This window comes from Myiozetetes cayanensis, unplaced genomic scaffold (genome assembly GCF_022539395.1).
Source record: "Myiozetetes cayanensis isolate MyiCay16 unplaced genomic scaffold, myiCay2020 scf3, whole genome shotgun sequence".
NCBI classification, from domain to species: Eukaryota; Metazoa; Chordata; class Aves; order Passeriformes; family Tyrannidae; genus Myiozetetes; species Myiozetetes cayanensis.
The window spans coordinates 68,164,547-68,176,638 of record NW_026087521.1 but is presented as its reverse complement, the minus strand read 5'-3'; the positions used below and the strand labels follow the sequence as shown (position 1 = coordinate 68,176,638).

Genomic DNA, 12,092 nt, shown 5'->3' with positions numbered 1-12,092 from the left:
AATTAATTTCTATAGGTTTTTTTTTCCTTTGCCCTAAGGAAAGAAGGAAGGGAGAGAAAGGCTGCTGTCGTGAGTTTTAAGCATTTAACAGAAAACCAACTCCAAACTATCACAAGGGCTTTATCAGTGGTCATATTCTCTCCATGTCTGCTTACATTATACTGCGTTACAATCACAGTTTCTGCTGGTAAGATAAAATTTTTCTGGCAGGCTGGGACTGTTTGCAGATGGGTGGGATGGCTTCTTGCTTTATTAGAACTTCAGAAAAAGATAGGTAAAATATTACAGAAAACTCATAACACAGTACAGAATCAGCACTGAAGGAAGTAGATCTTCAGTGCTCAGGAGGAAGCACAGAAAACTGTGTGCTGGTTTTAAGCTGGCAGGTACCACTGTCTTATATTCACCTGTATGTTTTCTGGTGCCCAAAAATCATTTGTTCACATACTTGGATATTATTTTTGCTTGACAGGGATGAAGCTTAGATTTACCGAGGTTATCAGGAGGGGAAGTGGCCTTTTCCCACAATAGCCAGTTACTTTATTGATGGCTTTTCCTTTATAATGAGATTTGATTTTTGTTTGAACATTGAAAATAACCCTTGGTGCAGATGCTGATTGCCAAACTTAGGAGCCACCCTTTGAGAGACTGCAGCTAAAATCACCACTGATCCCTGCTGCTGTGGGGTTTGTGGGGGCCCCAGGCAGAGCCTAAGGCAGATGCCACTGTCCCCTCCACCCCATGTGTGCACGGCTCACACTGCTCTGCAGCTTAGCCAAAGGATCCCAGCCTGCCTAGGGCTCAGGTCCTTGCCTACTGACACAGCAGAGGAGCTCTACCCTGCAGGGACATGAGGAAGTCTAGAAGGGGAAAGGATATTTATGGGGAGGGGGACATCTGAGAGACTGGGAGGATGCATCTCCAGAAGGAGAGGCAGGAAATGCCCCATGAATGTCAGATTGAGTTATTCCTGAATTCTACAAGTAATGCCACAAGGGAAATGACATGGATCATCAAAGCATTCCTTTATGCCCCAATAAACTCCTCCTTGTCTTAGAAGCAGATCCTATCCATATTAATAGAAAACCAGTGTGTGTTCTGAGTGTCCAGGATAGCTTTATATATTTTCCTTAATCAGACAGGAAAGGAAAGAAAACATAGGCAACATTTAAAAAATTGATACAAACTCCAAAAGGGGCAAAAACTCAACATGCATAGAAGCAATGTTGTTGAAAAGGACTCAGGGTTATGAGTCCCTGTCTGGAATATTTAACTGATCTATGGAAAGGGGAAAAAATGTTCAGAAATTAATCTGGCAGTGCAAGGAGTGCTCTATAAAATAAGCCAAGCCTCTTCTGGCAGTCTTTAGGCATCTGAGACGCAGAGCCCAGGTAGGTTCCCTGGTTTGGATACAAGCCTCTGAGTTGCTTCCTGTCTGGCATAAGTGGCTTGGACTATTGGCCTCCAGTTTCAAAAGTAACCAAAGATTGCTGTGAATCCATCTCTGAAAACTCTGATAAGGTGTTTTTTTTTTTTATTGTAAAAGATGTGTTCTAGTTTAATCAGAAAACCCGCTGAAACTGTTCAGAAGGGCAGGCAAGATAGTCAGAAATGTTCCCCTAAACCTTAAAAATCCATTTCCAAGATTAAGATGCTAAAACCTGAAAGATTTCCTAAACTTTCAATATTTAAAGTTGTTGCCATGTGTCTTTTGGCCTGAGGTTCTATTCTAGTTCAGAGAAGATTCAGTTAGTGTTTTCTCCAGGAATGAAGCCGAATGTCAGTGGTCCCATGCACATCCTGGAGTTTGGAGCTGAGCTGAGTGGTCATTTGTACTCCAATAGCCGTGGATTTGCCTACTGTAAGGTTTGGGGTCCTGTATTTACAGTGGGAGATAGTAAGATCCACATGGATCTTTTTAATCCTTGCGTATCTGTAGCCATCAGTGATGGATTCTTCCTGTTAAGGTGGAAAGAGACCTTTTTATGCATCTTTAGTGCAGCACATTTCCATTACAGGAGCCAGTATGTAGCTTCATTTTTTGCCATCTGGCCCAAGGAGTTTCCCTTTAGGAACTACAGTTAGATTTCATTTCTAGGTGAAACCATTTTCCTCCTTGCAGAATTCTTCCTGAAAACAGGTAAGCCAGAGCAATTTCATTTCCCTCTCTTTTGCTCAGCTTGGATGAGTGGAAGAAAAAAAAATCAAGATTTGGGAGCTGCAGTAAAGCAGAGGAGCTGGGAGGCACACCAGCTGGGACTACAGGGCAGCTTTGTCCCTGAGACAGAGGTTAATGTCCTTATATAGGCTTAATCAGGCCATCTAAAGAATTCCTAAGTAGCCAAATGAGAGCTGTGAACCTGGTGCCATAGATGGCTAGGTTTGATGGAGAAATTCTAAATTCCTTGTCAGTCTACTTGTGTGTATCTACTCTCAACAAGACCCTTGGAAATGACTTGCACAATGATTTGTTATGCTGTCATTGCTCATTAATCTGAGCTTCTGCAAATGATTTTTATTCTTCTGAAGTAGAAATAAAATCCTCATTAAAGAATTTGTTTGTTTTAAAAGCTACACAAAAGGATTACAGGGCCCTTGCAAACAGATATAAGAAAAAATGTGGTTATGCAAAACATTCCCTCTCATAAGCCCTTGCTTTCCATTGACTCCCAGGACCTCTGGGCTGAGCCTGAAGTGCATTGCATGGCTCAGCTCACTACAAAGCCTGGGGTCAGTAATTGGAATCACATGGACTCGAGGCCTCTCCATCTGACTGTAGGTGAGAGTGCCAATTTATACTGGAAATGTGTATTAATATTGTGCAAAAAACCCACCCTGAACCAAGGAAAAACCTACTGTCAGATCTGCAGATGACCAGTCATGATGTCTTCTAGAAATACTTCTTAAATAGTTACTTGAATTTGCCTCATTTCTGGTAAACAGCTTGTGGTGGTAAACTAAACAGGAACAAGGAATTCTGACTCTGGAGTAAGAATGCCCACACATGGTGTTAATCAGGGGAACTCCATGTGTGGGCAGGCTATTATGTGTGACTTTACACTGGTTTAGGCACACTGGTGAACTTCTTTCCACCCACCTTTAATCAATTAGGAGAGGTTTTAAAGTGAAGTGAAATAACACAATGTTGAACTGAGTTTCTGTGGAGGGGACTCCTCCAGTTCAGTTAGGCTGGTACAAATTTTAGGCAAGGTGTAATCTTTGTTAGGTGCCTCTTGCAGCAGCCTGATATGGCAAAAACAGGAGCTTGGTTTGGGATGAAACACTGGCAAGGTCCCACTTGTAACTGATGTAAGATCCTTGTAAACTGAGTTAAGGCACGGTAGATCCATGAAACCAGTTGGCAAAGGATATTTTGGATGATAAAGTTTTATAAGAACTCATGGGGAGACAGGATAAATACCTGGAGCAGAAATCTGCTGAGGGTTACTAAGTGCACAGAAAGCACATTTCACTGAGGAAATGCTCCAAACTCAGAGTGACTGGGAGAGTAGTTGGGAAAATTATCATGTGTTTTCCTTGTTCGTGCTCTTCCTTGGTGACCACTTAGGATGGTGGCTGAAGCCAGGATATTGGGATAGTCTGACCCTTGGCTGTATCTGTGTTCTTGGGTTAGAAAAGCACAAATAACCTGGGGTAGAACCAAACACACACATTCAACTGCTGCCTCAAATACTTTTTCCATATGGACATTTTGAGGAGAGATACTCAAAAGTTGCATTGTTGAGTAGTTACAAGAGGAACAGCCCAATCAGGGTCCATGTGGCACAACCTCCAAGTAAACAGACTCTGACTTCCAGCTCTTTGTCTGAGTAAAACCGAGGGCAAAGTATAGAGGGGTGATGAACTCTCTTGTTTGGTTCCATCCACATTTGCCTGCAAATATTATATCCCCATTATCTTCAAGATCTCAGCAACAGCATTGCCAGCTGGGTACTTCAACCACTATCAGTGTTTGCGTTCCTGTTTAAATAAGACAGAGAGGTTAAAAAAAAAAAAAAAAAAGAAGAAGAAAAAAGAAGGGAGGGGAGAGAGACAAAGCAGAGCAGACTGTCTCATTTGGGTTGAAATTCTCATCTTGACTTCTTAAGAAGAGGGGGAGGGAAGAAGGGATTTTTGGTTTCCCCACTGAATTTCATTGAAAGATTCTAGAACCTCTCTCCTTTTTAAAATCCTGTTTTATTGACAAAAGCTGTGTTGGGGTAAAATCCACGGCAAGACCAGGAAGGGAGGGGGAGGGGGATTGAAAATCTCCCCTCCAGAGGTTAAACCTCTGCTAGGTGGTTGCTTTTGTTTTGTTTTGCTGTGCTTTGCCTTTGTTTGTGGCTCTCTCCTACTTGGCACCGAGAGAAGTCGCTGCACTTCTCTTCCACAGAATCAGTCACGCCGGCCGAGGTTCCCGCTGAGGATCTGTAAAGTTTTCCGAGCTCCAGGGAGTCGCTCTCAGAGCGTGTGGGGGCGGCGGGGCATCAGCAGCAACAGGGTCCGCGCTGCGGTGGCCGCTCTGTCCCGCCGAGCACTTGTAATTAACCGGGCAGGCGGTGAATTAAATCTTTGTCAAGCCCACCGAGCGGGGGGTTCCTGCAGACTCTTCTCCAGCCGGTCTCGGGCGGCCGGGATAACATCGGCAGCGGAGGCGAGCGAGAAGGGGGAGCCCGCTGGACGCCGCGGGAGAGCCAAGCCCCCGCTCGGAGCGAGTGCGGGGAGCTGCGGGCGGCGATGGGCGAGCTGTGCGGGGCCCGGCCGCTGCTGCGGCTGCTGCTGCTGCTGCTCCCGGCAATGCTGCCGCCGCTCCGGGCACAAGGTGAGTGCGGGAGCCGAGCCCAGTCGTGCCCGGGCTGGCTGCGCCGGCTGCGGGATGGCGGGGCTGGGGCGGCGGGGCTGCCCCCGCCGTGTCCTTCATCCCCGTGTCCCCGGAGGTCCCGGGCAGGCTTTAAAGTGCCGCTGCCACGTCCAAGTGAGCAGAAAGGCGTGGCGAGCACCGGCCCCGTCGGTGCCGCTGCCCCGGGCAGGCTCGGAACGGGGCTCCGCCGGGACGGGCTGTGCCGCGGGGCCGGGTGGGTCGGTCCGCCCGCCGGGATCCAGCCCGGGCTCCAGCGGCTGGAGCAGCCCGGAGGGTGTCCCTGCAATCGCGACATGTCGCGGTGGTGCCGCACGGTGCCCCCGGGCAGCCGGAGCGCCCGGAGGTGGCCCCGCGGTGATGGGTCCGGAGGTGCGAGCTCTGCTCTGCTCGGGGCTCAGCTACCCCCCAGAACACGGGGCACCGGCGGTTAGCTGGGACCCCGGCGGAGCGCGGGGAATCGTGGAGCAAAGGGTGCGGGCTTTTTGGAGAGCAAATGTGGAACACCTATGAACGGTGTGGTTGCTTTTGAAAGCAGAGCTCTGGATCCGGGCCGTGACTCCCTTCTCTTACTGCACGCTTTGCTCCCGATCTCTTAGTGCTGTCTGTAAAGAGGATATGAACCTACCTGATTTAATTCAGTGTAGCAATCCCATACAAATCTTAATTTGTAGGACATGACAAAGAAAGTACTTATCCTACGGTGATAATGAATTTGTCACACACAACAGGTAAGTGGCTTTTCCATTCGAGTAACCCCAAGGGGTCCATTCAGTGTTGAGGTTTGCTCCAGGCAAATGCTTAGAAACACGTGGTCTGTGGCCTGGCCCTCATAATGGCAGACAAGAGCCAGGAAGTAAATTATTTGTCACTTTTGCAGTGTTTTCAGTCATAGATTTTCAGATAGCAGAGCACTTGTCACAATTACCCTTGTATTTTATAAAGAGATGGTAGCCACTCCTTTTAAAGAGGGAGGGACAGAATAAAGATGGTTAGAAGAGCAGCATTTACCTCTAGAATCCCAAAATAGCTCCTACTTTCCCTCAGACAACAGAGTACATCAGCAAAACTGTGGCTTTGCTGCTCACAGTGTGCAGACACAGTCATTTTTAGCATTCAACATTATTGTAAAACATTGAAAAAATTCACTTTGTAATCTCTGTAACCTTATTTACTGGACAGCTTTTTAGAAAACTGAGAAGTAATTAGATATATAAGTTTAGGTGTTCAGAGTTTGCTTTAACACAAAGTGTAGCCAAATTTGGCAGTAAAAGGTATGTCAGGTTTTTATTCCCAAATACTCTAATTTCACTGAGAATTTCTACATCCTTAGAACTTACCAGTACACTGGATAGTAGTACTGAAGAAGATGAATTACATCATCATGGCCAGTCAGTGTATTAATAGTTCATCCTCTAACTCTGCCTTTGGCATGTCTTGGTACTACAAGCACAGACAGTTTTAACTCACTAAACATCTGGAAACATGTCTATTCAGGGGGAGCTTATAGTTGTAATAAAAAAAATGTTCCACTGACTTTGTGGAATGAGTTTTATTTTAAGATTATGATTTTTACATGTGCTTTTGTAACAGTAAATTTGTAAGAAGTATATGGGTGGAGGTAGGACACATAAAAGGCTAAATCTGTGCTTTCTTGCCTTCTGTCATAGATAGACCTCTCCCAAAATCACATACTACCAGTTCTAAAATATGAGTGCTAACTCTAAGTTAGTTTTTAATTGAGTTTTGCTTTAATGGTCCATTTTCAGACATGACATTTTATTGCAATTGGAGAAGAGCAAAATGTTAAGCTCTTGTTTTTCATCTGTGTAATTGAAAGCAGACACTTTAGTGAAATCCAAGAGAAACCCCCATAAACCAGCTTATCAAGTTACTTCAGTATATTTATACTGCTCTGTCGGATTTCAGGCTTTATCTGATAGCAGAGCAATGCATTTTTAAGGTTTGTTTTGTTTTGTTGCACTTTAGCCCATTCTGCAAGTTTCTTATCAACTTCACATGTGTTTTCAAACAAACTTGTGTTAAGACCAACTTGTTCCACGATATTTCTATTAACATTTTCTGAAATGAAAGATGGGCTTTAGCCCTCTGGAGCTTGACAGAAATAGAGTTACCTGGGACCATGAAAGACTTGAGTTTGGTTTTGAGAGTTCTAAAGAAGTAGCTGGTAAAATGAATTCAGTAAGCAGAGAATCTTGGCTTACCAGATGTAGTAATATAACTGTAGAGAATGAAAGGGGATGAGACAGAGAAGGTCAAGAAAGAGAGAGCTGAAATCCAAATAAAACAACAGGCAAGAATTTTAATGGTAGCACAGAGTGGGTTAGTGTGAAAGAGATAAATGAACAAAAGCTTTTGTAAAAATGCAGCAGAAAGTGAGGATTGATAGTGACATGGAGCAAAGGAAATGAATAAAGTTAGGAAAGAGCAAAGTAAGCAGGTTATTTTAGCCAGAACAGGCAAAAGCTGCTGTAAAGCACTCAGGAAATGTCAGGCATGTGTATTTATGTCTAGATTCGATGGAAGGAGGAAGCCAGGAGTGGGATTTCAATAGCTAAGTCATCACACATAATTAAACTGGGAGGGTGGATAACATTAAGATAAGATGTAAAAGTGGAGGCAGAAGACTGAGAAGATTGGAGGGTGAAAAAGAACAGAAAGAATGTCCACTAAGAAGTCCACAAAGGAGTTGTCAGAAGCAAGAGGGAAAACAGAGGAAGAAGTCACAAAAAGCATAAAGGAGAGAAAGGATCAGTACAGATCAGTGAAGAGCCCTAGGAGAATGTCAATAATTACTGGCCATAATATTTTGTGAGTAAAAATGAGCTTAGAAATGCTCAGAATAATGTCAGGTCCCTGGGGAAGGAGTAGTCCCTACAACAGTAATATAGTGGGTGATTTACAGTGACAGGGTGTGTGCAGTGAGGGACAACTGTGACAGTCCCCTACCTCTTCATCAGACTTGGGCAGGACTCTTGTCCTGCTGAAACCATCTTTGGTGAGACATGGGGACAGTGCAGTACGAGTTGTGTTGAAAATCTTCTCTGATCAACAGGACACAACAGTTCTAAAGCATCTCCCAGGCTGGTGCTCTCCTGAATATACCACAGATCTTTGACTCAGGCAGTTCGTGAAGCTTCTTGCCATCACTTTTTAAAACAAGTAACATTTCTTTTTTCCTCAGCACTCAGGAGTACTTTGGCTCTGCTCTGTACCTACTATAACCTACTTTAGACTTCAAAGAGTTGAGAATTGGCTGCTGGATCTTAAGAAGAAAGTAAATTTCTAGATTCTCAGGGATTGGCATTCATTTTCAGGTAATCAGATTAATGGAAGATTTTCGTTCAAAGAAAGCTGATGAAGCTTTGGCTGCTTAGCACACAGGCAGAGGATGTACATTGATTTCTGGGCTATAGTAACACCACAGACATCCTGTGCTGTAATAATAATAATAATAATGGCCCGTCTTCGCGAGCGAAGATCCGGGGAAGGTCTTTCCACCTTCCAGCCTGCGCATTGGATTTTTTAGGTGAGACACAGTGTGCGCGGAACTGAGCCCACCCTTTAATCCTAAGGTTCATCTGCCGGGGCCAAGCAAGCTTGGACGGTGGCAGCGAGGTCCTTAGGACGTAGGTGGGTTGCCTTTAAGGGCTAACGAGCCCCACCTGCCCGGGAGTGGCCCTGCCCGGGAATCGAACCCGGGTCTCGGCGGTGACAGCGCCGCGCCTTTACCACTAGACCACCAGGGACAAAGGTGCAAATATGTTACCACTAAAGGGTTTGGTTTTGAGTCCTGTCAAAATCAGGATTGAGACCTTAAACTTAGTAATAAAGAAAGCAATACCTAAAAAGATCTTTTGTATCAATGCTGAAGCAAGTGTATAGACATAGACATTGGTATATTCCGGCTTTGTAGGCGTTTCCAAGGATTTACTGAGCACTGAGAGGATATGCTGTGCAAATGCTACATCCATTGAAAGTGCTGCAATCTTCCAGCTTTGCTCTTGTCAGGGACTGAATTTCAGGTACTGAGGACTTCAAATATCAACACCTAGGCAGAGAACCTGGGAGAACTAGATATCCACACTCAGTACAGATAACTGTAATGAGGAAAATCTCCTGTAAGAGTTCTAGTGATGTTTTCTCCAAAGGAAACCTTCCCCAAAGCATTGCTACATAATCATATGCAAAAAAAGGGATCTTTATTTTCTCCCTGCTCTGTAAAGTCTGTGGTTCCTTCCATACTTGAACCTCGACCCCTTGTGCTATAAATTTTATCCCATCTGCTTAGTGTTTCCAGACTATTCTTCAAACATAGCAGTGGTAGAATATCAGAATCTTTCATCATTGTCTCTCTTCTTTTTTATATTCCCCAATAAGCATGCTGCCTACAGAGTAGATCCATTTCACCCTAGCAGTATGTAAAAGCATAGTTATTCTTGCTAATTTTCTGGTCAGATGAAAACAGAGAAATCCCAGTGTGAAAATATTTTTCCTGTAACCCTTTCACATGAGAAAATACAGGAGTGCTTGAGCATGTATGTTTGATATTCTGCGACATGCTGCTCTCTCATATTTTCATTCTTATTTCAGCTTTAATTTGAATATATACATATACTTGGACTCAATCCAAAGCTCTGTAAGGTCTATCCAAAGACTGTTGTTTACTGCAGAACATTTTGGATCATGAGCCTGATACAAATAAACAGGACTGGCAATAGATTAAGTGTAACACCTTATATAAAACTTTCTAATCACACTTCTTTTTTTTTTTTTTCCCTCTAAGATTTGAAATGCAAAATCAAAAGAAGATTAAAATTTGTTCTTAAATGAGAAAGCCTGAAGTGGCACTTTTTCTATCAACACCCTGTGAAGTAATTTCATTATTTGCATGATATTCTCATACAGGGAGGGGTGAAGGATAAAGTTTAGGATGTGCTTGTCACAGAAGAGCAGTTGTTCTTCCAATCATGAATCTTTATTTTACATCCTTCCATGTCATCTTGGTGAGTCTGGGTTCTTTAGGCCAGCTATGTCCTCTGGAGCTGTGAATGCACCCTCTGTTTCTGTGTTCTTGTGGGTATGTAAAGCCTGGGACAGCCCTGACATGCACTGAGCTGTTTACACAGCGGTGACTCAGTGCACTCCAATTCTCTCAATATTTTTATATCCTCTAGAAATCTTCAGAACAGTCTTCATTCTTCTAGTCTTAATATCTTTTGGTCTTTGGCCTCCTCCTGGAAGCCCAAAAAATAACCTATCCAGAAGGGTGGAAAAAGTGGAAATGAATTTGTTCCTAGCAAGGACATCAGGTGAAGCAGCGGTTTTCAGGTGCACAGCAGGCTGGATGTAAGAGCCTGGGTATAAGAGGTAGTGGGAATAGAAGGAACTGGAATGGGCTTTTGGAGCGGACAGGGAGGCAATATATTATTAAAAATTTTCTGTCATTGCTGAATGCACAAAGTGTTGAGGAACAAGGACACATTGCCTAGACAGGTTTGGGAGTCAGCCTCACGTGATATTGTTTTGAACAACTAAATAGAATTGCCTACAACTGACTTGATTTTATCACTTCTGCCGGAAAGTAGTGGGACAAGATAACCTTTTGTGGGCTTGTACATCCCTATCCTTTGTGACATTTTGAGATATATATATATATATATGATGCCTTATTCCTGCAATAGATGGAGCTGTCCTTTGTAATTTGTAGTAGCCAGTTAACAACTTTTTTGGAAGATTTTTTTATTAGACCTGAGACAAAATAAAAAAACCCACAGAAAACCACTTGCTTTCCCTGCTAGAGAACATGAGGGGTGTTGCAGCATATCTTTGCCTCCCTCAGGCTTGACCTTAGCACCAGCCAGAGCAGCAACCTCATCACCAGCTATTGCCATGGAAGATTTTAAGTACTTCTTTTATAAACTGCAAACAGATATCTCATAAAATGAGGTTTGGCTGTATCTGAAAAATCCCCCTAATTGTGTGATGGCCACTGCTGGTGCTACCAGAGCCACATTCCCCATAAATGAGTGTTCTCCAGACCTAAGAAAATTTCCAGTAAAATGTTGGCTGTTTTCAAACCCACCACAAAACACTAACTTAGCAGGCATTTCCTTCAGGGTGCTGCTGCTTTACTTGCTGTGCTAACTGGGTTTCTTCAGTGATTTCAGCTGTCCTGAAATATTCACCCTGGGACTGATTCTGAAAGGAAAGGTTCAAACCCTTTAAGGGTATTTGGAGATGATATCCTATTTCTTAGCAGCACACAAATTGAGTGATTGTCTATCAGTCCATAAAGCTCCAAAATGACCTCCTCACTCGGAAGAGAGAAGCCCTTTGTCATAGGCCCTCTCTGAGGGCAAACAGTAGACTAGAGCAGTAGAGGAGAGGGACAGCTGGTGAGAAACACAGCCTTGCATCCTACAACATATCCACTGGAGACAGCAGCCTGTGCTGCTGTGGGTGTCAGGGGAGAGGCATCCTGGCTCCAAGCTTTATGCATTTGTTGTGAAGTTCAAGCTGTTGCAGTTTTTAACCTGTAGAGATCAATGGAGTGGAAGGACTAAGAACATTTTACTGTCCAAAGGACATTGGTGCCACAGCTCAGCTGTGCCTGCTCCTCATACCCCAGCAGTGCTTTGGCACATTTGGTGAACAGCCTTGAGGTGAACCAGCAAGTCTCTGCAGAAAAAGAAGGGCTGCTATTCACTTTATTTCTTTCCCTGCATACAAAATGGAAGAGGGGCATCTTCATTCCAACTCCAGTCCCAAGAGATCCAACACATACTCTAATCATCTCACATGAACAATGGTAATGTTTTCCTGCATTACTCCTTTACTTCCAATTCAAACTATTTATTTCAGGGAATCCTGATGCCAGATTTTCTGTTTTACGTCTTTGTCTTTCATTGTTTCAGGTCTCCTTCACCCTTTTCCTTACTCTATGTGCCTAATCCCTGGGTTTACAGACAAGATCAAGATGCAGCAAAGCTGGATTTATCATGTCAGTCTATTAGCAGTTGGATCTTTGAAGTCAGCTGGCTTTCCTCTTGTCTAAACACATCTCTGGGTCTATGTGATGCCTTAAGTGGCCAGCCAGAGTGTGTTTGCATTGCCAGAGACAGCATTTCCACAGCTTGTTGTAAGAACAGCCAGAAAATCAAGACTACAAATCTCAGCTGCCAGCACTTGACTGCTATGCCTGCTACAAAAG

The 12,092-nt window shown here is 43.9% G+C and overlaps 1 protein-coding gene across 2 annotated transcripts in view; it reads left to right on the top strand.

Moving 5' to 3' along the window:
• Positions 1-4,370: 4,370 nt before the first annotated feature.
• FBLN1 (fibulin 1) overlaps positions 4,371-12,092 on the top strand; it is a 62,107-nt gene continuing 54,385 nt past the window's right edge. The window contains exon 1 of one of the 2 annotated variants that reach the window (XM_050323297.1): positions 4,371-4,822. In XM_050323297.1, coding sequence (XP_050179254.1) covers positions 4,738-4,822 — 85 coding nt within the window. In that variant the 5' untranslated portion in view covers positions 4,371-4,737. The remainder of the gene's footprint in view (positions 4,823-12,092) is intronic. The other variant, XM_050323296.1, reaches the window with a different exon arrangement.